At 44.3% G+C, this 27965-nt stretch overlaps 1 protein-coding gene across 1 annotated transcript; it reads right to left on the bottom strand.

Moving 5' to 3' along the window:
* Window positions 1-10: 10 nt before the first annotated feature.
* GALNT8 (polypeptide N-acetylgalactosaminyltransferase 8) lies at window positions 11-27965 on the bottom strand. Its single transcript, XM_034433662.3, has 11 exons — window positions 25681-27965; window positions 18647-18941; window positions 16887-17053; window positions 15606-15789; window positions 13044-13241; window positions 9767-9881; window positions 7381-7566; window positions 5830-5967; window positions 3909-4004; window positions 2939-3106; window positions 11-955 (listed from the first exon to the last, which is right to left on the bottom strand). Exons 1-11 carry the CDS (start codon window positions 25892-25894, stop codon window positions 806-808), a joined length of 1911 nt encoding a protein of 636 aa, XP_034289553.2. The 5' UTR covers window positions 25895-27965; the 3' UTR covers window positions 11-805.

Raw genomic sequence — 27965 nt, 5'->3', positions numbered from 1 at the left:
CTGTCTCCCGAATCCCAGCTGATCGGTTAGAAGGAAAAAAACTATTTAAATTCTTGCCGCCCTACAGCTGATCAATGTTAAAAGGGCCGCCCTACAGCTGATCAGTGTTAAAAGGCAGTGTCGTGGTAGACCAGTGCGCTCGAAAAACAAATAGGTAGACTGGAACGCTCCAAGAACACATGAGTAGACCGGTACAGCTCTGCAAGCAGTTAAAAGCCTGGTAGACCAGTACCTCTGCTAAATCCTATATAATTGTCACATGACCATCAAACTACACCCACAAAATAAGCCACGCCCACAGAACCAGTAGTAAAAACTTTTAGAACCCACCCTGATTCCGGTAGCATCTTGGCTGGTATTCCGAAATAAAACATTAAAACGTTGGTCAGCTATTCCAGTGGAAAGTTTAACGATTATTAACAATATTAACGGGGGGGGGGAGCATTCACGGAAATGGCTTGAAAGAATCTGCGTTGTTCAGTTGACAGAAGAGAAAGTTAAGATAATAACTTGTGAACGTCACGCGTTTTGGTGGATTTGAAGTCTTCTTCCTCTTCCAAAGGAACAACTCTGGCAAGTAAGGTCGTCAAACGGGGCAAAACTCACTTAACGACCGTCCTGCTTAACAGCAGAAATTTGGGGCTCAGTTGTGGTCGCAAGTAATCACACACACCGGAATCAAAAATCAGGTAACAATCTTCCAATGTATTCCCCGACTGGAAAAAAAAAAGTCAGACTATGCCCATTAGTCTCTGTGCTACCCTGCAGCTTCCTTTCGGAATCGAAGAAAAACTTACCCGCTGCCTTACGGCTGCTTCCCCCATTGCTTGACGGTGTTTTGAATAAACCATTTTTGTCCTGTGCAATTTTGCATAACTAGAGTATAATAGGGGGATCCGTGATCCTTCGCGATTTCAAGACACCGTTTCGTTTTCCTGTTGATTACAGATAATCCCTAGAATTTAAAAACAAAAAGCTTGTATTAATTAAAAAAAAAAATTGAATTCGGTGCCTGTAAATATTTATTATTGAATGTATCCTCTGTTTGTGTTAATATTAGGGATAGCTTATAACTATGTAAAACTATGCAAGCAAGCCAGGAGTGAAATGCTCCCGGTTCGGACCGGATCGCTCGATCCGGTAGCGATGGAGGCGGGTGGTTCGGAGAACTGATAGCAAAAATCCCTGCCCCACCCCATGCCCAGCTGAGCTGTGCGATCATCAGAGGTTTTTTTTTTTTTCTTTTAAATGCCTCTGACAATCCAAGCTGAGTTGCCTGATCATCAAGCTGAGTTTGACGATCCAAGCTGACGATTCAAGACGATGCCCGACGATCCAAGCTGAGTTGCCTGATCGTCAGAGGCATTTAAAAGAAAAAAAAAAAGCCTCTGACGATCAGGCAACTCAGCTGGGATCGTCAGAGCCTTTTGAAAGCAGTTTTTTTTACAACCTCTTCGCCGAAGAGATTGTAGAAAAAATGGTTTTAAAAGTTTTTTTAAAAAATTGGCCACGCCCACCCAGTCACATTACCCCACCTCACCAAGCCACACCCACAGAACCGGTAGTAACAAATTATAGATCTCACCACTGAAGCAAGCTATAAAGCCGTGATGGCGAACCTATGGCACACGTGCCCGAAGTGGCATGTGAAGCCATGTCGCCCGGCACACACGGCCTTGCCTGGTTGTCTTCCAGGTTTCATGCGTGTGTGATGATCAGCTGTCCTTCACACGCGGGACAGTGCTGAAAACTGGTGTATGCATGCGTGCCGGCCAGCTGATTGTCGGGCGCGCATATGTGCTAGAACCTGGAAGTTTGGCTTTTCCGGAGTGTGGCCCTGACGAGCGCGCATGCAGGCGCGGTTTCCGTGCGATCTTTTCAGCACTCGTTGCGGAAAAGGTTCGCCATCACTGCTATAAAGTAGAACACTAATGCAATAACAATAACCAGTGCAATATTGTGAATGCAGGTAACAATCAAAAGCATAGTTAGAAGCGATATTGTTATTGCTCTCAAATACTGGGTGAGAGGGGAGTGTGCACCTTTAGAGAATGGACAAGTTGGAAGGGATCTTGTAGATCCTCTTGTCCCTTGTGGTCAACACTCCACCATCTCTTAACAGTTGAGCATTTGGCCTTGTTTGGAGACCTCCGGAGGGGTGAATCTATCTCTCTTCCAGGTAAACTACTTCACACTCATATTGTCAAGAAGATCAGTTGTCAGGCCCGTCCCAGCTTGGACGCTTCGGAAAGAAAGACTCTTAACTCCACTGTATTGTGGCCTGTCGGGCACCGGCCCCTCCAGCAGCCAAATCAGAGGAGGGGGAGGAGGCGTGGGAGTCAGGGCCAGCATCAAGGCAACCTGAGAGCTCCGAGGGGGAAGAGGAAATGGAACTGGCAGAGAGAGAGAGAGAGAGGTGGACTCTGGGCCGGCCGTCAGTCAACAGCCCCCAGGTCTGGAGGTGGCTGATGAGGAAGAGGAGGAACAGCTGGGTCCAGTGCCTGACGCGTGAATGCACAGAAGGCAGAAGAGAGGAGAGCAGTGGAAATCTATGGGCCGGTCCTTGGGACGGACGAGCCACTGCTGCTAGCAGAGCCCCACCCTAGCTCTGGGGATAGAAGGCAGAGGACGGAGATGAATAGGTGTGGCAGACTTGTTAGAGCATCTTTCGGAAACTTCACACCTGCATTGAGAGAGAAACATTTTGCTGGGGCTCCTAATAAAGGAATCATTGATTTAACTACAGAGGGTTTGTCGTGTTTGGGGAGCCGGATCAGAACACATTGGTAGAGAAAATGTATGCTTTTAGTAAGGTCAAGTGGAAGGCTGAGTCGACCTTGAGCCGGTCAGGATCGAACCGCTGGCAGTCGGCAGGATTAGCCTGCAATACCAAATTCTAACCACTCTGCCCCCACGGCTCCAGAAATTAAAACCTTACTTGCATGAAGTCCCAGTGCATGTTCAGGCCTTTTCTCTGGGCTTCGTCACATTGCTCGATGACTGGCAGCTTTCCTTCTCCGGAGTCTGTCAAGCATCTGTCAACCGTGTTGCGCCGAGATCGTAAACCTCCCACAAAGAATTCTCCAGTGCTGTGATAGAACATGTGCTGGAAATAAAGACAGTCCTCGACTTACAATCGTTCGTTTCGTAACCGTTCCAAGTCTCCTGCTCGAGCAGACCTCCAAGGCAGGGGTGAAATGCTCCCAGTTCGGACTGGATCGCCTGATCTGGTAACGATGGAGGCGGGTGGTTCGGAGAACCGGTAGCAAAAATCCCTGCCCCCCCCCATGCCCAGCTGAGCCGCGCGATCATCAAAGGCTTTTTTTCTTTTAAATGCCTCTGACGATCCCAGCTGAGTTGCCTGATCGTCAGAGGTTTTTTCTTTTAAATGCCTCTGACGATCCCAGCTGAGTTGCCTGATCGTCAGAGGTTTTTTTTCTTTTAAATGCCTCTGACGATCCCAGCTGAGTTGCCTGATCGTCAGAGGTTTTTTTCTTTTAAATGCCTCTGACGATCCCAGCTGAGTTGCCTGATGGTCAGAGGTTTTTTTTTCTTTTAAATGCCTCTCACGATCCCAGCTGAGTTGCCTGATCGTCAGAGGCATTTAAAAGAAAAAAAGCCTCTGACGATCAGGCAACTCAGCTGGGATCGTCAGATCCTTTTGAAAGCATTTTTTTTTACAACCTCTTCACCGAAGAGGTTGTAGAAAAAATGGTTTTTAAAGTTTAAAAAAAAATGGCCACGCCCACCCAGTCACATTACCCCCACCACCAAGCCACGCCCACAGAACCGGTAGTAACAAATTTTAGATTTCACCACTGCTCCAAGGTCCCTCGAAACCCTATCTATGAAACGGGTATTTTCTTCGCTGTTTTGGCATTGCCAGAAAGAGTGCGTTGCCAATTTACCTGTGGGCTATATCCATGGCAGACGTACAATATGGGAGTGTTCCCGGGAACCGGTCCTTGATCTATGCAATTTTCCTTACTTAGCGTGTTTTTCATCTACAGGATAAGGAAAGGCAAAGACCCGGATTTACAATTCCAACTCAGTGAGCAGGCAAAGGAGGCTCAATAAAATAGAGCAGCAGAATATAAATAATCGATGAAGTAATAGAATGGTAATAATGAATTAATTAAGTCAATATGACTTAATATAATATTAATATGAGCCTGGTTTAGCTCTGCAGACTAAAGCACTGTAATTAACATCCAGCTGCCTGCAATTACACCAGTTCGAATCTCGCCAAGGCTCAAGGTTGACTCAGCCTTCCATCCTTTCTAAGGTAGGTTAAATGAGGACCCAGTTTGTGGAGGCAATAAGCTGACTTTGTATAAATATACAAAAGGATGAAGGCTATTGCTTAACGCATTGTAAGCCGCCCTGAGTCTCCGGAGAAGGGCGGCATATAAATCAAATTTAAATAATATATATGAAGAAATGACAAAATGTATGGATGTTTAAGAATTGAAATAAGATCATGGGCAAAACAAATAGGTTCAGAGGAGGCAACGTGTATTCCTAAACGGGAAAGGCATAACAATGAAGGAGAGAGAGCCGGGAGAAATACCATCAAAGCAATGCCTGATAACCCTGCATTATCCCCCAGGGAGAGAAAGAGGCAACACACAATGGGGAAGGAGGCAGGGGAAAATGCATCGTCATCTGTCAGCATGACTAAGGCAGAAAAAAAGTTAATTACAGGGGGAACGCAAGGGTGTGGGCCTGTTACGCGCGCAATGACTAAATTGATCAGCATTACATAAAAGCAAGCAAGCTCCTCAATGGGGATTTTATACTCTGACAAAGTCGGTAGGGGCCGCCGAAAGCTTAGTACAAGCTTTAAAATAAAAAATTTTAAACTTTTAAACGTTCCGGAGATCGTGATGTGTATCGCCTCTTCTACAACTATACCTGGAACTCGCATTTTTAGGACAATTCTCCCCCCCCCCCTCTCTCTCTCTCTCTCTCTCTCTCTCTCTCTCTCTCTCTCTATATATATATATATATATATATATATATATATATATATATCCAAGACACTTCCCGAATAACCAAAGACCCACATACAAACACCCGCGAAAACCTCAGAAAACAAATATATATATATATATTTGTTTTTCTTTCTTTTTCGTAGGTTTTATATGTATTTCTCTTTAGCCAGGTTCTACCTACATAATCCCTTTTGGGGTGGAGTCTGGGCAACTGAATGGAGTTGAGTGTTTACTGGCTGGATGCCCTTCCTGTCGCCAATGTGGAGTTTTTTTTCAACAGATAATTCTCAATGTGCCCAGGGAGAGAAATATCTGCCTCTACCTAGGATCGAATTCACAGCCTCCTGATTGTGAAGCGAGAGCTCTCTCCCCCCCCCCTCTCTATATATATGTGTGTGTGTGTGTGTGTGTGTGTGTTTTCTGAGGTTTTCGCGGGTGTTTGTATGTAGGTCTTTGGTTATTCGGGTTTTCTCCCACGTAAAATTGGAGGTTTCTTGGCAACGTTTCGACGAAGTCTCATTCGTCATCTTCAGGCTGGTGTCTTCGGCTTCGTGCTTCTAGGAGCAATGTTAAAAAATTTTAAACTTTTAAACGTTCCGGAGATCGTGATGTCTATCGCCTCTTCTATAACTATACCTGGAACTCGCATTTTTAGGACAATTCTTAATATATATATTTAAATATACAAATAAAGCAAGGAAGCCTGCTAACTTGGGAGACTCAGTGCGTCTTTGAAAAACAGTGTGTGTGTGTTTGTGCGTGGGCACTTCAAATATAGTGATGCGCTGTTTAACTAAAAAGCAAACAATATATCATCTTACCAGCTTTTACTTACTGTTCCATAGCCTACAATGTTAACCTGAGGTACCAAGTTAGGGTAGACATTTTTGATATACCAATCAAAGCTTTTGCAGTTCAGTCGCTTCCTTAGTTCTTTTCTAGAAGAAACGTCTCCGTAATCGATCCCAGAATTCTGGAAAAGGAGGACATCGGTTTCAAGGAGGTGCCAAATACGTAATTCAAATGATTCAATTTAGAGGCATTTCAATTTATACTCAGAGAAGTTGGAAAGAAAACCTAAGAGACTTCCCACTGTTTTACTCAGACACCGAACACATCCACGACAATTTAATTTCCACAGTAATAGATGGCTGTTCAAAGGAAGAGAAGGGTGGACAAGATGGGCAGTATAAAAATCAAATAAATAAATTCAAAAATAAAATAAAATAAAATAAAATAAAATGTAAAATAAAAATAAAATAAAATATAAAAATAAGATAAAAAAATAAAATAAAATAAAATATAAAATAAATAAAAATAAATAAATATAAAATATAAAATAAATAAAAATAAAATAAAATAATAAAATAATATATAAAATAAAATATAAATTAAATAAAAAATTAAATTAAAAAATTAAATTATTAAATTAACTTAAATTAACTTAAATTAAATTAATTAAATTAAATTAATTAAATTAAATTAAATTCTCCAGCTATTGTGGCCTTCAGTTCATATAGAGAGAATGAATGTGGATCAAATAATGAAACAAAGGAAGAATATAATAAGGGGTCAAGGTAAATCCATTAAAATAAGAAAATTGGGCCTTCCATTTATCATTCAAGTGATTAATAGAAAATGATCCAGGACTCAGAAGAAATAATTTAATTTAACTTAACTTAACTTAAATTAAATTATTTCTTCTGAGTCCTGGATTTCCACAAAATGTGATTTAGGGCAGAGACAGAGGTCTCTTCAAAGTTTTGATTGGCGGATAAACCATTCTTGTCCATCTCTCAGTTCCTGATCTTTGAATGTCTACCAGGCTGACAACTAAGAAAGAAAGAAAGAATTTCCTGTTGAATTTTTTCCTTCAGCTTCAAAGCAACGAAGCAGTGGTCCGATTTTAACCCATTTTGTGTCTCTTCGTTTCAGGCTCAACTACGATACTTGGTTAGTCTACCTTTGATCAGTTTCCATCCATTGTTTCTTGTCCTGTCTTCTGGTGCTTTGGAAAATAGGTTGATTCCCCGCCCCCCACTCTACTTTGAGGGGCTGCCACAAAGAAGAGGGGGTCAATTTATTTTCCAAAACCCCAGAGAGCAAGACAAGAAACAATGGATGGAAACTGATCAAGGAGAGAACCAACCTGGAACTAAACTTCCCAACACTGAGGACAATTAACTAGTGGAACATCTTCCCTCCAGAAGCTGTGGGTGCTTCATCACTGGAGGCTTTTAGGAAGGAACTGGACCGCCACTGGTCTGAAATGAAATAGGGTTTCCTGTTTGAGTAGGGGGTTGGACTAGAAGACCTCCAAGGTCCCTTCCAGCACTATTCTGATTGATAAATCGACTCCTTACATAGATAAAAATGGCCAAACAACCTCAAGAGGTACGTTCCAGGCGTAGTAGACCATGTGCTTATATTCATCCATCCACACTTCTGCTACACGTAAGGCATTTCTCCTCACAGCAAGGGACAAATCCGGTAAATAGGGTTTGTGGGCTCGCTCCAGGTGGGCAATCCTTGCACACGGCAAGACCTCAACACTCCCGCCGCACAGCCAAGCCTGTGGTAAAATAAGAACACAGACTTCATTTGTCTTTTCATAAGAATAACCGCGAGGCATATGATTAAGCAACGGGATAGCTTTCTTCCCTGAGTTGTGGGGGCTCCGTCGCCGGAGATTTTCAAAAATAGATTGAACAACCATTTGACCAAGATGTTATAAGGTCTCCTGTCTTCAGCAGGAGGTTGGACTAGAAGACCTCTAAGGTCCTTTCCGGCTCTATCATTCTACATTCTATATGACTCTTTTATTCCCTCAAGAATCATGGCGGTAGCAAACTGCTGATTGAGGAAAGGAGCTTTACCCACTAGGCCGACTCACAAGAGTCCTCTGATTGGTTGCATCTGTAAGCTTCTCTCCCTTGGTCCAAGCAACACCCCACACTTTTGAGAAAAAACACCCATCCTCCTCTCCTCCAACTGATCTATAACAGTGATGGCGAACCTTTTCGGCAATGAGTGCCCAAACCGCAACATGTGCACTGGAGCGCTGGAAATATGAAGACCAGCTGGCTGCCCAGCTGGTTTTTGAGTTTCTGCCACGTGCATGGGCCTGGGCACCTGGTCTTTGGGTTTCCGGCGAACGCATGGGCCCCGGCCAGCTGATCTTCAGGTTTCCAGCACGCGCATGGGCCCCAGCCAGCTGATCTTCGGTTTTCCGGCACACACATGGGCCCCAACCAGCTGATCTTTGGGTTTCCGGCACGCGCATGGGCCCCGGCCAGCTGGTCATTGGGTTTTCGGCACGCGCATGGGGCCCGGCCAGCTGGTCGTTGGGTTTCTGGCATGTGCATGGGCCTCGGCCAGCTGGTCTTCGGGTTTCTGGTGTGTGCATGGGCCCCGGCCAGCTGGTCTTCGGGTTTCTGGCACGTGCATGGGCCTCGGTCAGCTGGTCTTTGGGTTTCCGGCGAACGCATGGGCCCCGGCCAGCTGATCTTCAGGTTTCCGGCGAACGCATGGGCCCCGGCCAGCTGATCTTCAAGTTTCCAGCACGCGCATGGGCCCCAGCCAGCTGATCTTCGGTTTTCTGGCACACACATGGGCCCCAACCAGCTGATCTTTGGGTTTCCGGCACGCGCATGGGCCCCGGCCAGCTGGTCATTGGGTTTCTGGCATGTGCATGGGCCTCGGCCAGCTGGTCTTCGGGTTTCTGGTGTGTGCATGGGCCCCGGCCAGCTGGTCTTCGGGTTTCTGGTGTGCGCATGAGCCCCAGCCAGCTGGTCTTCGGGTTTCTGGCACGTGCATGGGCCTCGGTCAGCTGGTCTTCGGGTTTCTGGTGTGCGCATGAGCCCCAGCCAGCTGGTCTTCGGGTTTCCGGCACGCGCATGGGCCCCAACCAGCTGATCTTCGGGTTTCCGGCACGCGCATGGGCCCCAACCAGCTGATCTTCGGGTTTCCGGCATGCACATGGGCCCCAACCAGCTGATCTTTGGGTTTCCGGCACGTGCATGGGCCCCGGCCAGCTGGTCATTGGGTTTCCGGCATGCGCATGGGGCCCGGCCAGCTGGTCTTCGGGTTTCTGGCACGCGCATGAGCCCCGGCCAGCTGGTCGTTGAGTTTCTGGCACGTGCATGGGCCTCGGCCTGCTGGTCTTCGGGTTTCTGGCACGCGCATGGGCCCCGGCCAGCTAGTCTTTGGGATTCCGGCGCACGCATGGCCCCAAGCCAGCTGATCGGGTTTCCTGTGCATGCATGGGCCCTGACCAGCTGGACTTTGGGTTTCTTGCGTTTCGGCGTGTGCGAAGACCAGCTGGTTGATGCGCATGTGCACGCAGGAAACCCGAAGAGCAGCTGGCGACAGTGCGCATGCCCACAGAGAGGGCACTGCATGCCACCTCTGGCACGCGTGCTACAGGTTTGCCATCATGGATCTAAAATATAAAATTTAAATAAAATATAGGTATATAAATACCTATATAAAATATACCTTTTATATTATATACCTATAGGTAGTCCTCGACTTACAACTACAACTGAGCCCAAAATTTCTATCGCTAAGCGAGACAGTGGTTAAGTAAGCTGTGCCCCATTTTATGACCTTTCTTGCCATTGTTTTTAAGTGAATCGCTGCAGTTGTTAAGTCAGCAAGATGGTTGCGAAGTGAATCTGGTTTCCCCATTGACTTTGCTTGTTGGAAGGTTGCAAAAAGGGATCACATGAACTGGTATTAAAAAAGACAAAGGAATAAAAAAAAAATCTCACTCTGAGGCCTAATTCCACATTTTCTCCTCCATAAATGTGCATTCCACCATCCAGAACACCAATCTTCCCCAAAAATTCTCGGTTCGCGGCAAGTATTCCCATTATAGAAGGACTCCTAAGACAAAGAAGACAAAAAGGATCATCAGCTTTTATTCATGAATATTTATCATCGGGCTACTATTTGAATGGACCATTAAATAGAACTCGGGAATGGATACAGATACTTAATAATAAATTTCCATTCCAGAGGACCAAGAGACAGATATAAAATTAAATAAATACCGTATTTTTTTGAGTATAAGACACATCTCGCTGTACATCTCCCTTGATGCCCTTGATGTGATGTCTCGCTGCCTGGAGGCCGTGTGGGTCTGGATGGGGAGGAACAGGCTCAGACTCAACCCGTCCAAGACCGAGTGGCTGTGGCTGCCGGCATCCCGATATAGTCAGCAGGTGCCATCGCTGACTATTGGGGGTGAGTCTTTGCCCCCCACAGAGAGGGCTCGCAATCTGGGTGTCCTCCTGGACGCACGGCTGTCTTTAGAAGAACATATGATGGCCGTGGCCAGGGGGGCCTTTTATCAGGTTCGCCTGATCCGCCAGTTGCAGCCCTTTCTGGACCAGGACGCCTTGCGCACGGTCACTCATGCCCTTGTCACCTCCCGGCTGGATTATTGTAATGCTCTCTACATGGGGCTCCCCTTGAAGAGCACTCGGAGGCTCCAACTGGTCCAGAATGCGGCCGCGCGGGTGGTTATGGGCGCAACTCGTTGTGCCCGCGTGACACCCCTCCTGCGCGAGCTGCACTGGCTCCCAGTGGTCTTCCGGGTGCGATTCAAGGTGTTGGTTACCACCTTTAAAGCGCTCCATGGCATAGGACCCGGGTACCTTCGAGACCGTCTTCTGCCACCAATAGCCTCCCACCGACCAGTCCGCTCCCACAGAGAGGGTCTCCTCAGGGTGCCATCAGCCAAGTTATGTCGGCTGGCGACACCCAGGGGGAGGGCCTTCTCTGTGGGAGCCCCAACCCTGTGGAATGAACTGCCCCCGGAAATACGTAAGATCTCCGACCTCCGGGTGTTTCGCTGCGCACTGAAGACCCTGTTGTTCCGCCAGGCCGGGCTATCAACATAATAATTTTAAATTGGGGTATTTTAAATTTTTGGGGTTTTAAACCGGCCAAATCTATTTAATTATTATTTTAATTTTTAATCATTGTTGTGTCTTGTGTTTTTGCTGTACACCGCCCTGAGTCCTTCGGGAGAAGGGCGGTATAGAAATAAAAAATTAAATTATTATTATTATTATTATTATTATTATTATTATTATTATTATTATTATTATCTTTTTCCCCAAAAAAAGAGGGTGAAAATCTGGGTGCATGTTATACTCCGAATGTAGCCCCACCCAGCTTCTCAAATGGAGGTTTCAGAGGCTGAAAAAACCATCAGAAACAAAGTTTCAGAAAAAAGCCTCCAAACAGAGCTTGAGAAAAAAAGCCTCCAAACAGAGCTTGAGAAAAAAAGCCTCAGAAACAGTTTTTCAGAAAAAAGCCTCAGAAACAGAGTTTTAGAGGCTTTTTTTCTCAAGCTCGGTTTCGGAGGCTTTCAGAGGCAGGAAAAAAAGTTTTTTCTGTAACAGAGTTTCGGAAGTTTCAGAGGCAGGAAAAAAAGCCTCTGAAACAGAGGTTTCAGAGGCTGAAAAAAAAGCAAGGCAAAGAGCTCACAACCAAGGAACCTGTTGCTAAAATTCACCTCTGGGAACAGCTGATTGGGGGTATTCCAGGAGGCCAATCCACCAAGCCAATCAGCTTTTTTTCTTATTTTCCTCCCCAAAAACTAAGGTGCGTCTTATACTCTTATACTCCAAAAAATAGAATATGTTGAACGACAAAAATTGTTTGCTTTAGTTTGGCAAGATTCTGTCTATAGGTGGCTTAGAAAAAACTTGGTTCTTGGTGCCTGACATATTGCTTCATTGAATATATGCTCAGACTGTTTCCTGACAAATGATTTACAGGTAGCTCTCGACTTACGACCACAATAGAGCCCATCATTTCTGTCGTTAAGTGAGATATTTCTTAAGTGAGCTTTGCCCCCCTTTACGACCTTTCTGGCCATCGTTGTTAAGGGAATCACTGCAAATGATGTCAGCAACCCCGTTGTTAAGTGTTAATCTGACTTCCCCATTGTCTTTGGTTGTCAGAAAGTTGCAAAAGGGGATCGCATGACCTTGGGATACAGCGACGGTCATAAATGTGAACAAGTTGCCAAGTATCTGAATTTTGATCACATAGGGAAGTTGCAAAGGACGTAACTGTGACAAACGGTTGTAACACTCTTTTTTCAGTGCCGTTTTAACTTTGAACTGTCACAAAGTGAATTGTTGTAAGTCGAGGACTACCTGAAAAGGTAAAGGTTTTCCATGTCTAGTCATGTCTCTTGGGAGCAGTGATCATCTCTGAGAGAGCCAGCATTGTCCAAAGACACTTCCGTGGTCACGTGGCCAGCATGACTATACACTGAGCCGCATGGAATGCTGTTATCTTCCCTCTGAAGTGGTACCTATTTATCTACTCGCATTTGCATGCTTTCGAACTGCTAGGTGGGCAAGAGCTTCTAGCATTACCCAGCTGTTCTGAATCCAGCTCTTCAAACATGAGAAACCCTCTGAAGTTAACTCAAAGATTCCTTTATTAGGAGCGCCAGCAGCCCCGGCAAAAAGTTTCTCTCTCAATGCAGGCTAAAGTCTGTCCGGCAGGGAGATGAATAGTTGTCTGCCACATCTATTCATCTCCGCCCCCTGACTTTTATCCCCAGAGTGAGGGTGGGGCTTTGCTAGCAGCAGTTCCTCTTCCGTCCCAAGGACCGGCCCACGGATTTCCAGTGCTCTCCTCTCCTCTGCCTTCTGTGCATCCGCGTGTCAAGACACTGGACCCAGCTGTTCCTCCTCTTCCTCATCAGCCACCTCCAGACCTGGGGGCTGTTGACTGACGGACGGCCCACCTCTGTCTCTCTCTCTGCCAGCTCCATTTCCTCTTCCCCCCTTGGAGGTCTCAGGTTACCTTGATGCTGACCCTGACTCTCACGCCTCCTCCCCCTCCTCTGATTTGGCTGTTGGAGTGGCTGGCGGCCAACAGGCCACTACACCAGCTAATATTTTCAACTTGCCAGCTTGTAGCATCATTGAATAACATGAATTAAAAAAAAAATCCATTTATTTTCATTCCAGAAAAGTTGAGGCGATACCAGCTTCAGCCTGTATCGCTATAACTTACCGGATTGGTGCCGTTTGGTCTTTCAGCGCATACCAGTCTTCTGGTATGGTCTCGTAGAGACACCAAAGAGCCCAGTCAAATCCATCGGCGGCCTCGGCGTACTGAGTGAGTTGGAAGTCATCAAAACGGATGTTATCAAACACCGGTGATATGATAACGGTGTGATCCTCCTTGATCCGAGAGAGAATTGGTTCAGCCCTTCGTCAGAGCAGAAGAGAGTTCATGGATCTATGTAGGACTTTTAAAATCAATGTGCGCTTTTCCTGTTTTTCTTAAAACTCCCCTCCTGTAACATGGCTTCCTATCCGAAGCTGCCCGTTGAAAGAAACAGCTAATTCTAAATTCTGCCCAGATCCCTTTGATTTCTGCGTTTGGGATTGTGATTCAATTACGTTTTATCGGTCCAAGAAATGGATTCCAATCACCATTGGACATTGGGATTTCAAATAACAAAAAGAAGAAAGAAACGCTAGTCTTAATTCCTTAATTTTTAATTCCTTAATTTTTTTTTAAAAATGCCATGTAGGAAATGACTAGGCTGAGCCGGAGGGAGGAGTCAAATGCCTCATCAGTCTCGAGTCCCTTCGTGCCCACAAGAGATCTACCTTGAATTCCATTGGTTCTTATCTACCGCCAATTTGTTTTCACCATTAGTAGTTCAGATTCTTGTAGAGAACTTAAGTTCTAGGTTGTTTCTCTCTTTTGATTAGTTTCCATCCATTGCTTTTTGTCCTGCCTTCAGGTGTTTTGGTAAATAGGTTGTGTTAGGATATGGTTTGAGCCTAACAAGTTGTCCAGGCAATATATGTGTTCTGTGACTTTAACATGGATATGCATTTTGTGACTTTAAAGTTTTACTGCTGATTCATTGTAATGCTGAGTCATGCTGTAATTAGATAATCACTGGTTGTAACCGTATTTAAGAAAGGTACTGTAAAGTATTCAGTTGATGATATGCTACCATAGTGTGTGGAGTTGCTATCATTGTGCTATCATTGTTGGATGGATCTGCTACCATCGTGGTTTGTGACCAGAGTGAGTTTGTTATTCTAACCAACTACTGTTTGTGTGGTAAGAAGATTTTTCTATCACTGGACTGATTTAACTGGCAAAGACTTGGATTGATTTAAAGACTACGAGATTGTTTTTTCACTATAAAGTAAACTTTTGATAAATCAGTTTGCACATCTCTTATTCATTGGTCTCAGCAAATTTTCTCTGTGCTCTACACTCTGCTGGTTGGTAACACAACAACAATATCCTTAACAGGTTGAACCCCTCTTCTTTATGGCAGCCCTCAAATATTGGAAGACTGCTATCATGTCACCCCTAGTCCTTGTTTTCATTAAACTAGACATACCCAATTCCTGCAACCGTTCTTTATATATTTTAGCCTCCAGTCCCCTAACCGTCTTTGTTGCTCTTCTCTGCACTCTTTCCAGAGTCTCAACATCCAGAGTCTTTACATCATTCTGACCAAAACTGGATGCAGGATTCCAAGTGTGGCTTTACCAAGACATTATAAAGTGGTATTAACACGTCACGTGGCCTTGATCCTCTCCCTCTGTTAATGCAGCCTAGAACTGTGTTGGCTTTTTTTGGTTGCTGCTGCACACCGCTGGCTCATATTTAAGTGATCGTTCACTAGGACTCCTGATATTCTTCTTGGAGATACAGTTATTGAGCGAGGTTCTACCTATTCTATACCTGTTTTTAGCTATCTCTCAGGAGAATTAATCTCTTAGCGCAGTTAATGGGAAATGGACCTGTTGAGTGACTCTCTGGAGATGGACGATGTTCTAGACCAGGGGTGTCAAACACAATTTCATTGAGGGACACATCAGGGTTGGGTTTGATGGGGTGGGTGTGGCTGGGGTGGGCGTGGCCAGTATGTCAGGGGGGTGCCTGTGGTAGCCCAAGCGCTCTGCCAGTGAAAACGAGTGTCAAGTTTCCGAAAGATGCCCTAATTAATTCATGAGCCATGATCCAAACTGCAAAGGAAATATAGTCATTTATTAGGAGCAACATTCCGGCAATACTCGGATGCAGTTAGGACTGATCCTACATATATTTACGTTCCCCTATGACCCCGTCTCTCCCCTCCTCTCTGGCCATGTCATAAATCACATTCTCCAATTAACCACTTTGGCTGGCTGTGAAACCTAACACCCTCCTTCTGATTGCGGTCAGAAAGAATGTATGGAATTCACTTCAGTTCTCCCTCCCTCCTGCTCATGGCAACTTGAAAGCTTTGCAAGTTGACAACGGGCTCCCGAGCTCCATTTTCGGCTGCAACCCTCTGCCAGTGACAACGGAGCTCGGGGAGGGCCACACGCGGCCCGCACGAGCTCCGTTTTCGGCTGGGATGGCCTCCTGCAACTCTCAGCCAGAGAAAACGGAACTCAGGAGGGCCACGCACAGCCCTCACGAGCTCCATTTTTGCTGGCAGAGGCACCGTGGGCCGGTCCTTCACTGGGGCAGCCCCACCGGCCAGATCTAAGCACCTCGCAGGCCGGATCTGGGTCCCGACCCTTGAGTTTGACACCCTTGTTCTAGATTTACCAGTTCGTGTTGACTTCAATATGTGCATCCAGAATAGCCACCACGTCTGCCAGAGATGCTCTCCAGCCAGAAATCCGAGCTTCTGTGAGGCCCTTCCTTTCTTCATGTCTCACAATTTTCAGCAATCCAGGATGTTTGTCGTTGAACTTTTTGATATGTTCTTCCAAAGGACCTTTAAGTTCCTCTGGCAAAAAAAAAAAAAAATGCAACAGATTTTAACAATATTAATTTGAGAGGTTCATGCCAGAATAAAGTAAATATAAAATATATAAAAATATATAAAAAGTAAGTATAAAATATATAAAATAAAGTAAGATCGAATCTCTCCAAGGCTCAAGGTTGACTCAGCCTTCCATCCTTTCTAAGGTAGGTAAATTGAGGACCCAGTTTGTGGGGGCAATAAGCTGACTTTGTATAAATATACAAAAGTATGAAGCTATTACTCAATGCACTGTAAACTGCCCTGAGTCTCCGGAGAAGGGCGGCATATAAATCAAATTAAAAAAAAAAAAAATACAGGAGGAAATTCCACTTTTGTTACACAGCTAAAATGTCCATTCTCTCTTCATTACAGGTAGTCCTCCCCTTACAATAGTTCATTTAGTGACCATTCGAAGTTACAACGGGGCTGAGAAAAGTGACTTGTGACCCTTTTTCACACTTACGACCGTTACAGGATCCCCAGAGTCATGTGATTTACATTTGGATGCTTGACCGCTGACTCACATTTATGACGGTTGCAGTGCCCCCGGGTCATGTGATCCCCTTTTGTGACCATTTAGCCAGCAAAGTCAACGGGGAAAGCAGATTCACTTAATAACCTTGTTACTAATTTACGAACTGCAGATATTCACTTAACAATTGTGGAAAAGAACGGTCGTAAAATGGGGCAAAATTCATTTAACCACAGAAATGCTGGGCTCCATTGTGGTCATACATCAAGGACTACCTGTATTTAATAATGTTGAGCGATATTTGGTTATTTAAATAATAAGAAGAACACACAAGGCCATGCCGAAGTAGTAACAATGGTACGTTAGAATGCCTGCAAGAAATACCTTTTGTCTGCAAACAAGAACTGGTGGGATCACAAAAATAGACCAAGTGATAGAAAATGAAGAAGCTCAATCGCTTTGGGACTTTAGAATTCAAACAGAATCAGAATCAGAACAGAACTGGAAGGGCCTTGGATAGTCGGGGACTATCTGAAGTTCCGTAAAAGCCCCTGATTTCGTGAAAAAGAAGTTTGCTCACGGAAAGATCTCAGACCATGCTACTTACCATTTGAACTGAAATCGTCAATTAGGATAATTTCTTTCAGGAGGTGAGACGGTGTTCGGTTAATTATGCTGGTGATGGCACGTAAGATGATGGAGGTAGCCTCGTTAAAGAATATAAGGACCACGCTAATGGTTGGGAGATCATGCGAATATTTTTTCTCTCGACATCTGGAGGAAACCAGGAGAAATGAATATCCGTTACATTATTGTGGCGCAAGGCAAGGGGAGGATTGCAAGAACTGCAGAATAACAGAATAACAAAGTAGGATGGGACCTTGGAGGTCTTCTAGTCCAACCCGTGCTCAAGCTGGGAGCACGTCACCGGAGTTTACAGCCGCTCGGCCCCTTCTCATCTTCCTCCCCAACAATGGCGAGACCCATCCGGGGCTCGACAAGGAGATCCTGTAGCAGTGATGGCTAACCTTTTTGCCGTCGAGTGCCAAAAGCGGGGGGAGAGCGGGGGGATCATGCGCATGCGTGCCCACACCCATAATTCAATGCCCACCCGTGCCCCACCCTCCTGCGCACGTGCGCATGCTCCTCCTGCGCTCCCCCCATTTTTGGCACGCGATGGCACAGTGGGCCCATTTTTCACTCTCCCCAGGCTCCAGAGGCTTTCTAAGAGCCTGGGGAGGGCAAAAACAGCCTTCCTCAACACCCCCAGGAGGCCCTCCAGAGGCCGGAAACAGCCCATTTCTCAATTTCCAGTGGGCCCAGAAGGCCCGAAATCAGCTGGCCGGCGGGCACATGTGTGCTGGAGTTGAACTCGTGTGCCCTCAGATATGGCTCCGCGTGCCACCTGTGGCACCCATGCCATAGGTTCGCCGTCACAGTCCTATAGCCTATACCACGGATGGCTAACCTTTTTGCCGTCGTGAGCCAAAAGCAGGAAGCTGGGGGGGGTCGCGTGCATGCCCACACCCATAATTCAGTGCCCCCCTGTCATTAATTAATTAATGTCATTAAGGAGATTGACTTTTCTGGCAGAAAAGTAGCACCATGAAGAGACACACCAATGCTGCCGCTTTTTAGAATATGTCCCAGGTAGTCCTCGACTTACAACAATTCGTTCAGGGACCAACGTTGCAAGAGAACCGAAAGAAGTCATTTATGACCATTTTCCACATTTACGGCCGTTGCAGCATCCCCGTGGTCATGTGATCAAAATTCAGACATCTGCCAACTGACTTGTATTTATGACGGTCGCAGTCTCTAACTTAACACCTGCAGTGATTCACTTAACAACCGTGGCGAGAAAGGTCTTAAACAGGGCAAAACTCATTTAACGACTGTCTCCCTCAGCAACAGAAACATTGGGCTCAATTGTGGTCGAAATTCGAGGATTATCTGTATTCGGCTCTGCCTTCAACCTTTCCAATCTGCCCTCTGTGTCAGCCTGTTCAGTGGTGGGTTCCTCCCGGTTCGGCCGAGCTGGTAGCGGGTGACGATATGACGTCACCAAACCGGTTCTCTTTGTTTGGGAGCTGGGCCCTCCTGCCTCCCCCCCCCCGCCCGCATTATTCTTACCTTTTATTTGGCCCCGCCCCCAATCTATTTGCTGCCTCCCGAGTCCCAGCTGATTGGCTAGAAGGAAAAAAACTGTTTAAACTCTTGCCGTGGGGCTTTAAAGGGCCGCCCTACAGCTGATCAGTGTTAAAAGGCAGTGTGGTGGTAGACCGGTGCCTCCAAAAACAAATGAGTAGACCGGTACAGCTCTGCAAGCAGTTTAAAGCCTTGTAGATGGAGAAGATGCTACTTCACCTGGGAGGTCGGGTATCCTTCAAAGGCCTTTCCAGAGGCAAGCGATCACTGAGGTAAACATTGTACCCGTACTTATCGAAAAGTTTCTGGGCTACAATTTGCTGGTCCTCCATTAAATCTTTGCCCCATCTCTGGAACAGAGGAGAATCTGGGAACCGCATCCTGGGAGGCGCCTCAGGTTCCTTCCGGTTTTCCTTGCCCTGTTGGTCTTCTTGTATTTCCTGGTGTGGCTTCTCGGGCAAATTCAATTCATTTGCTGCCTTCTTTTTTCCCTCTGATAATTTTATGTAATTTGCTGAAAAAACACAAAACAGAAGCAATAGGCAGAGGGATAAAATGCCCAAACCTCATAAAGAAATAACTTAGAATAGAACATAGAGTCATAGGGTTGGAGGAGAACTTGAATGGAATAGAATAACAGTGTTGGAAGGGGCCTTGGAGGTCTTCTAGTCCAACCCCCTGCTCAGGCAGGAAGCCCTATAGCATTTCAGATAAATGGTTGTCCAACATCTTCTTAAAAACTTCCAGTGTTGGAGCATTCACAACTTCTGGAGGCAAGTTGTTCCACTGATTAATTGTCCTCACTGTCAGGAAATTTCTCCTTAGTTCTAGGTTGCTTCTCTCCTTGGTTAGTTTCCATCCGTTCCTTCTTGTCCTGCCCTCAGGACAATGATGATAAATTGCAAGTTAATTTTGATCAAGGTAGTTTTTTTTTTTAAAACGCCGAACAATGGGCTTTTCACTTATTCATAATTGTGGGGCCAAATTCCACAAATACTTCTTGCTTTCCCAGCTTTGTGTCTGGTTGAATCAGATTTTGCTGCAATCGCAAAGGCGGGGGGGCAAAATTAGCTTGGACAAAGATCTTCATGATCTGATCCTTCTCAGATTGAAATGTTGACACTCAAACGCTGGTTAAAAGGTCATCGAGGAAAAATGTCACACAGGTACTGGAAATGACAATGCCTGGCACTGATTCACCCAAATGTAATCAATATGGAAAATATTCAGGAGTGGCATTCACTGAACTTCGCTACCGGTTCGCAAATGTGAGCACGTATGCACAGGGCCTTGCGCACATGCGCAGAGGGTCAAAAATGGGACGTGATGGCGTCCGGGCGGGTGGGCGGAGCTTCCCGCAGCCGTCACTTCCAGTTTGCCCAAAATGGATAGAACCGGCTAAATAGTTCATTAATAAGAACAATGAGTCTGCTTACAGAAAGGAAGTACAAGGACTGACATTGTGGTGTAATGAAAATTATCTCACACTTAACACCACAAAAACTAAAGAATTTATAATTGACTTCAGGAGGAAGAGAGATGTACATCTACCATTGTACATAAATGGTGAGGAGGTGGAGAGGGTGGGTAGTTTTAAATTTCTGGGCACTTATATCTCGGAGGACCTCTCATGGACTATGAATGCTAACATGCTTGTGAAGAAGGCACAGAAGAGGCTGTACTTCCTGAGAACGCTCAGGAAAATAAATCTATCTCAGCATCTACTTCTGTCCTACTATCGCAGCACCATTGAGAGTGTCCTGACATACGGCATTCTTGCACGGTATGGGAGCAGCTCTCTAGTGGACAAAAAAGCTCTACAGAGAATCATTAAAACTGCCCAGAACATCATCAAACTCCAGCTACCAGCCCTGGACGACATCTTCGAATCTCGTTGTTTGAGAAAGTTGCATAACATTCTCAGAGACTCTTCCCATCCTGCTTACAATCTTTTTGCACTGTTGCCCTCTGGCAGAAGATACAGAACAATTAAAACTTGGATCACACGTTTTCTTAATAGTTTTATCCCAGAGTTATAATTGCACTCAATAATGAACTAAAGGGTGAGCTATTGGACAGTACTACTTGGTCTGTTGTGTGGATGTTTGGGTGGTTTAGGAGTGGAGAATTGTGGTGGGTGGGAGTGTGTTTGGGGATTGTTATGTGTGTTGGACCTGGTCTTTGGGTGTTAAGTGAATTTCATTGTATGGGTATACTGTGTATACCCATACAATGACAATAAAATTATTTAATATTTAAATACCACCAGTGAAAACATTACCAGATCCAAAGATATCCTGAATGAAAAGGGGGAACTTAAGACAAAGCATTTCAGTCTTAGGTTCTGAAGGATTCACCACTGGGAAGTATTATTGAGAAGTGGAAGTGAAGAAGAAGAACAAGTGGACTTTAGGAGTTGTCCAGGAAAGCATTAACCGGAAAGGGAATTATGCCCCCTCACCCAAGGAAGGCCACTGGTTGATCAAGCTGAGGAATAAGAATGAGCTAAAGGCCGTAGATGTCCACCCCAAATGTCTAACCTTGCTTGGCCATCTGTGCAGAGTGGGGAGCTATTTGGATTACGAAGGGGGCCAGGTATCCTTTTATGATGCCATGTCCATGTCTCACCTCTACACTTTCATGGACACTTTCACCGAGAAGGTGTACCCCTACTTTTGCCCATGCCTTGACTCTGGAGAGAACAAGGAACAACTGAGGAACATAGCTTTCGATATGTAGAAGCACAGTGAAGATGGAGATGTCACCTCAGCCAATATGTCTGAGCCTGGCTCTGTGAGAGTTTATAGGATTGTGGGGTACGACCCCAGTACCAGTAGAAGAGCCCATCCAGTTCCCTTGGACTTCTGCTAGGATTTACTCCTCGCTCTTTCCAAGAGTAGAGTAGTTCCTTTGTCCCTTTCGGTGGTTCAGCTAGGACAGGGGTCTGCAACCTTAAATACTCAAAAAACCATTTGGACCTGTTTCCCACAGAAAAGAAAACACCAGGAGCCACAAAACCTGAGTGGGCGTAGGCAACTCGATGTCACTCACTTCCACCAGTCACATGACACCCCCCTAGCCACACCTACCCAGCCGGTCATTAGGGCAGAGAACCAGTTGTTAAAAAACACTGGGAACCACAAAATCCTTTTGACATCTCTCTCTCTCCCCTCCCTCCCTCTCTCTCTGTCTCTGTCTCTCTCTCTTCCCCTCTCTCTGTATCTCTCTGTCTCTGCCCTGGCTGCTTCTCCATCCCCCACTGTCACCCTTACCTTCTCAGGCCAGGTGAGGAGTGACTGGGAGGGGAGGGCGAGGGGCGGGGCCAGACAATGGTGGGATCACCTGACAGGGAGCCACAGCAGAGAGCCCAAAGAGCCGCATGCAGCTCTGGAGCCACAGGTTGCTGACCCCTGAGCTAGGACAACCATCACTTTTTGAAAAGGTAGCCAATGCCTCCTTGACCACTTAAAGAGCATCTCCAATGGGATCATCCGATTTCTTTCCGGGAGAATTTCCAACTGTAAGGTTGAGCAGAAGGATGTCTCCCAAGCGATTAGTGTTCCATTCCATAACATTATAAGAGTAATAATAATAATAATAAAGGTATCTTGATCAAATCAAAATAAAATGTTAAATTTAAGCGTGAAAAAAACCAAACAAATGAAGCAAGAACTGAGTAGTCAAGAGATGGACATAGCATGGAGGCCAGAAGCGCAGATACAACCTCAATATGAGAAGGATGCTAAAATGTATGGTTTTCGTAAAGAATTAACAGAATTAGATCAGATATTAACAGGAACGAATGAAAAATCAATCAAGAAAAAATATAGCTACTTATTAAGCATCAAGATGGAAGACGAGCGAGTAAAGGAGACAATGATAGTATGGGCTAAAAAATGTTGGTTATACAATAGAATTAGATGAATGGCAGAAACTGTGGGATAGAAATGATAAATTAACGATCTCAACTGCATATGAAGAAAATCTTTATAAAATGTTTTATAGATGGCATTTTCCACCCTCAAGGTTGGCAAAGATGTTTAAGGATATGTCTGCTAAATGTTGGAAATGCCATCAGAAATCTGGTTCATATTATCACATGTGGTGGACATGCCCAAAAGCAAAAAAACCTACAAAACTACAAAGTTCCAACAAAACTACATACCGTACGTGTTTGGAAAAAATGGTACAACAACATATTGATTTAAAGCCCAAAATATTTTGGTTGGGCATTTTACCAGATAAAGTATAACAAGGGGAATACATATTTGATTTTACATGTACTGAATGCAGACAAAATTGTATTTGCACAACAATGGAAAAGTGAAGGGATCCCTACGGATGAAAATGTGCAGAAATGGATAGATTAACACTTACAATTAAAGAAAAGGAAGAAACTGAATACTTTTTGAGACTTGGGACTTATTTTATCAACGGTTAGCTGACAAAAACAGAAGTTAGAATCATGGAAATATAAGAAAAGGACCAATGAAAAAAAAGGGAGGCTTGTTAAAGCGGATAAGCAAGTATCAGTACTATTATTATGATTATTACGATAGAATGAATATCGATGTAATGAACGTGGTTGATGATTATTTCCTAAAACTGTTTGTACACAGACAACACGCTGTTTAACCAAAAATGGAATTTGTATATGTTATAAAATAAAAAACTTTATGCAAAAAAAGGGGAAAAAGAAGTGGAAACGACAAGTAAGAAATGTTGTGCCTCAGTGTTTATTTTGGTAAGAACCAAGTGCAAATTTCTGAGTAATAATTTTGTCGCAATAAAGGTGCAATAAAGTCTTAAGAAATCCCATGTACCCTTCCTATCTCCTCTCCACTCCGCTGCTCTCCCCTGCTCTCTCCTCTCCTCCCCTGCTCTCCTCTCCTTCCTTGCTTTCCCCTACCTCCCTTCCCGTTCTCCCCTCCCCAGCTCTCTCTTCCCCTCTCCTGCTCTCTCCTCTCCTCTCCTCCCCTCCCCTCCCCTCTCCTTTACCCTCCTGTAGTCTCCTCCACCCTCCCGTCCCCTGCTTCCTCCCACTTCCCTCCCTTCCTCTCCTCTCTTCTCTTTCCTCCCTCTCCTCTCCCCTCCTCTTTTATTTATTTTATTTTATTTTATTTATTTTGTCGAGTACATTATAGATAATATATATAAGTAGAAGCATGAATTGAATACACAAAATGAACACAATTAAAGGGAACATTATGACAGGGACTGTAGGCACGCTGGTGCTCTTATGCACGCCCCTTACAGATCTCTTAGGAATGGGGTGAGGTCGACAGTAGACAGTTTTAGGATAAAGTTTTGGGGGTTTTGGGATGAGACCACAGAGTCAGGTAGAACATTCCAGGCATTGACCACTCTGTTGCTGAAGTCGTATTTTCTGCAATCGAGTTTGGAGCGGTTCACTGTAAGTTTGCATCTATTGTGTGCTCCTGTATTGTTGTGGTTGAAGCTGAAGTAGACATTGACAGGTAGGACATTGTAGCAGATGATTTTATGAGCTAATTTTCTTCCCTCTCCTCTCCCCAAACTTCCCCTCGGCTCCCCTTCCCTCCCTCTTTTCCTTCCTCTCTTGCACAAGAGGTCTGGTAACATCTTAGCTTCCCATGTTTATAAAAACATCTTAAAATATTCAGCAAAATCAGGAGAGGGAATTGATCCCAGCACTTACTGGGTGCGTGAGCTACCTTCGGCTTTGTTCTCAGTTGCTATTCGGAGAATCCTTCTACTTCTCTTCTCTTACCTTGCCTTCCTCTGCTTTTCATAAGCTCCTTGAAGAAAGAGTTTTACTTTGCATTATAGGAGTATTTCGTAAATAACATGGCTTTTTGCACCCAGCATCCCTGAGAATTTAATAGCTGACGATATTTCTATTTGATAAGTTATATTAAGAAGCATTTGGTACTGGAAAAAGGAAGAAACCCCTCTGGAAGAAGAAATAATAAGGAAGATTTTGACGTGTGAAGAAATGGACAGGTTGACACTAGAACTCAAAAACAAGAATGAGACAGAATACTATAAAATCTGGAATAATCTGGTATTATTGATTGGAAAGGAGAAAAGGAGTTGGAACAAAAAAGATTTAGGGTTTGTAGAATGAATACTGGGTAGTATTAATAAATGTATATAGTAAACAAATAGTAAACAGATAGTAAATGAAGATAAGGGATATGTATATAAGAACAAAGTAGCAATGTATGTTAAATAGTAATTATATTTATTGTTGTGGAAAGAATATGTATGGATATGTTAAGACCAGGATGGTCACACTGTGGCCAATGTTTTTAATGTTTATTCAATAAAAAAAATTTTAATAAAAAAAAAGAGGAGCATTTGGTACATGGCATGCAGCAATGTTTAGTTACAGTTCTAAATTGTTGGACTTCAAAGCTAGAGTTCACATTCATGATTGAAACTGCAAAAATTGCAGTGATGAAATATCACAGTTGGGTAATTGTCAAATAATTGTTTAAACCCCACAATATGACCAATAGTAATAGCGGTTGGAATGGAGAGCCAGAGGCTAGCTATGTAATCTACTTCATAATTATTTATTTATCAAATTTATTGGCCATCCATCGTACTGCAGGGCAACTTATATATTAGTTATATAACTAATATTAGGCAAAATTGTTTCTTTCTAACCTGCTTTGTTTCGAATTACTTCTCCCGGAAAAGGCCAGAAAACAATGCTCAAGCAAAATGACAAGTTTTGAAACTCAGAACAATGAAATCCTGTACAATACAGGTAGTCCTTGACTTATGGCCACAATTGAGCGCTCACTTAGCACAATTGTTGCTAAGTGAGACATTCATTGAGTTCATTTTATGACCTTTCTTGCCACGTTAAGTGAATTATTTCAGGTGGCACGTTAGGAACCTGGCTGTTAAGTGAATCTGGCCTTCCCCGATGACTTCACTTGCCAGAAGGTCACAAAAGAGGATCACGTGACCTCAGGACGCTGCGATCGTCATAAATATGAAGCATCCGAATTTTATTCATGTGACCGCGGCCACAAGTGTTCAAAAACGGTCATAAACCACTTTTTCCCCGTGCCCGTTGTAACTTTGGATTGTCACAAAATGAACCGTTGTAAGTTAGAGGACCATCTGCAATACGCTCCGAGAGTTGTTATAATAAAGAAGATAGAATAACAGAGTTGGAAGGGACCTTTGGAGGTCTTCTAGTCCAACTCCCCGCTTAGGCAGGAAAGCCTCACTAGAAAATGGCGCCTTTCCTTACTTACATAGATTGAGGAACAGGGCCTCGATTTTTTCAAGATGTCCGACGAAGTCGTTCTCCTTCGCGGAATCCAAAGCTTGTTGCTCTCGATGTCCGCCGGGTTCCCTCCTTAGGCTCTGCATTTCGTGTTTCACGTGCATCACAAACAAGATATTCACAGCAAAGAACAGGATAAACAACGTAGGAAGGAAACCTGGCCACTTCCGTCCTAGCACCATTGCGGAAGCTCTATAATTCCCACCGAGGTATCTTCTCCAGATGATCAGGAAAAGAAGAGATTCCACCACCACCACCACTCTGGGCAGGAAGAAGATTTTCCTGGATATCTAAGAAGCCTGTCGTGACAGTTTATAGTCCGTAGAAGCAGAGGGCGGGGCTGAGCTGGTGTCCCTTACATTTGTGTGCCTTCTCACACAAAAGTACAGGCAACAAAACTTCCCAGCCCATTATTTGGCTTGATCTGTTGAATTTCTATAATCACCTCCTTCACCTGCCTGACTCCGGGAGGCTCCGACACAATTCAATTGCAAAAACAAAAGAACAATTAACAACCAGGTGGTGAAAACTTACAAACATAGAACAAGGGTTCGGGGAAAATCTCACACACCGCACAACCATTTCGCAGGCTCTCTGTGAGATTCCCAGGGCCGGAGCAATTTTACATAGCTTGCAGAAGGAACGCACACTGTGTGTTTTATGTCCGTCCTTGGATTTTTCATAATTCCGAAGTGAATGTCACAAATACACATGTTTGCAAAGTGGGCTCTTCTGAATTTTAAGCTGACTGGAGTTGTTCAGTTCCAACACACCATTCAGCCTTGGAAAAGGCATTCCTTCATTCTCTTATTCTCAACACAGGACTGAAATGACCAAGACCTTCTTAACAGTAGTGGCCAAAATTGTGGAAATCTTTTGGAAAAAGTGTACTTTCTAAAAAGTATTCACTTAACAACCATGTTACTCACTTAACAGCTGATTCACTTCACTAAATGGGACAAAATCCACTTATCTTGTCTTGTTTAGCAACTGAAACGCTGAGGTTGTAAATCAAGGACTACACATACAGTAGTGGCCAAAATTGGGGAAACCTTTTAGGAAAAGTGTATTTTCTAAAACTAGCTAATAACACCACTTTTTTTGGGAGTAGTACCATAAAATTATATATCAACGGATATATTTGTAAAATATACTCCCTTTCTATGTGTATTTTAATTTGGTCTCTGACCGCAATAAAAAGCTTACTTACTATATCAATGGAAAGATAATTTAATCAAGAATGTAATACTATCACTTTTATGAAGGGTTTGCTATTAGAATAGCAGTTACAGTATAAAGAAGAAAAGTGAAACACGTAGGAAAAACGAGATATACAAAAATGATCCCCATGTCAGTTAATACTTCGTTGGGTAACCTTTAGCATGAATGACGGCCTTACAACGTCTTCCCATGGAGTGAACCAAGTCTTTTAGTTCTGCAGTTGTTATAATGTGAAACCAAGATTGAATGAGGGCTTCTATTAACTGGGTTTTATTGCTGGGTCGCTTCTGACTAAGAAGTTTCTTTAGTCGGCTCCATAGATTTTTAATTGGGTGAAGGTCTGGGCTATTCCCAGGCCATTCCAGCAGTGGAATAGGATTATCTTGAAACTTCAAAAAAAAAAGTGGTGTTATTAGCTATCAAATCTCAAAAATACGCTTTTCCCAAAAGGTTTCCACAATTTTGACCACTACTGTAGATCTTGGGTCATATCAAGCTGGATGGTAACATCACCTAGCTAAGTTTCCTTCTCTGAAATTCAGGTGGACGTGCTGCCCCATTCATCTTCTCTGCTAAATATGGGATGCTTCTCCAGGACTAAAACTAGAACCAACTACTTCACGTTCTATTCAGAATAACAAAGTTGCTCAGGCAGGAGATCTTATATAATTCTGGACGAATGTCTGTCCAATCTCTTCTTGAAAGCCTCCAGTGATGGAGCATTGACAACTTCTGAAGGCAAGCCATTCCGCTGATTAACTGTTCTGTCAGGAAATTTGTCCTTAAGTTCTAGGTTAGATCTCTCTTTGATACAGTAGTGGCCACAATTGTTGGGAAAAAGTGTATTTTTGAGTTTTGATGGCTAATAACACCACTTTTTTTTTGGTTTTGGGGTCTCTGCAGCGCTTGTGTGGGGCAGCAGGGGGCTTCTGTGTGAGCTGCTCGTGTACGGATGGGGGGCGGGGTCATGCAGGGGGCTGCACACGCATGTGCAGAGGGTGGGGCATATATGGGGGGCATGTGCACATTGCA

This window comes from Pantherophis guttatus, chromosome 7 (assembly GCF_059756535.1).
Source record: "Pantherophis guttatus breed Tessera chromosome 7, ASM5975653v1, whole genome shotgun sequence".
Lineage (NCBI taxonomy): Eukaryota > Metazoa > Chordata > Lepidosauria > Squamata > Colubridae > Pantherophis > Pantherophis guttatus.
Note: the sequence above shows the minus strand (reverse complement) of the source record. Positions and strands in the feature narration are given on the sequence as shown.

What these genes read in the sequence shown, in the direction of transcription:
- GALNT8 (XM_034433662.3), bottom strand. Translation starts at nt 25,894, where the DNA reads ATGGTGCTAGGACGGAAGTGGCCAGGTTTCCTTCCTACGTTGTTTATC. An exon ending in GGCCCTGTTCCTCAATCTAT is followed by an intron (nt 18,942 to 25,680) that starts GTAAGTAAGGAA and finishes GTGTTTTTTCAG; the next exon opens with CAAATTACATAAAATTATCA. An exon ending in ATGTGGAATTAGGCCTCAGA is followed by an intron (nt 7,567 to 9,766) that starts GTGAGATTTTTT and finishes ATTTTACCACAG; the next exon opens with GCTTGGCTGTGCGGCGGGAG.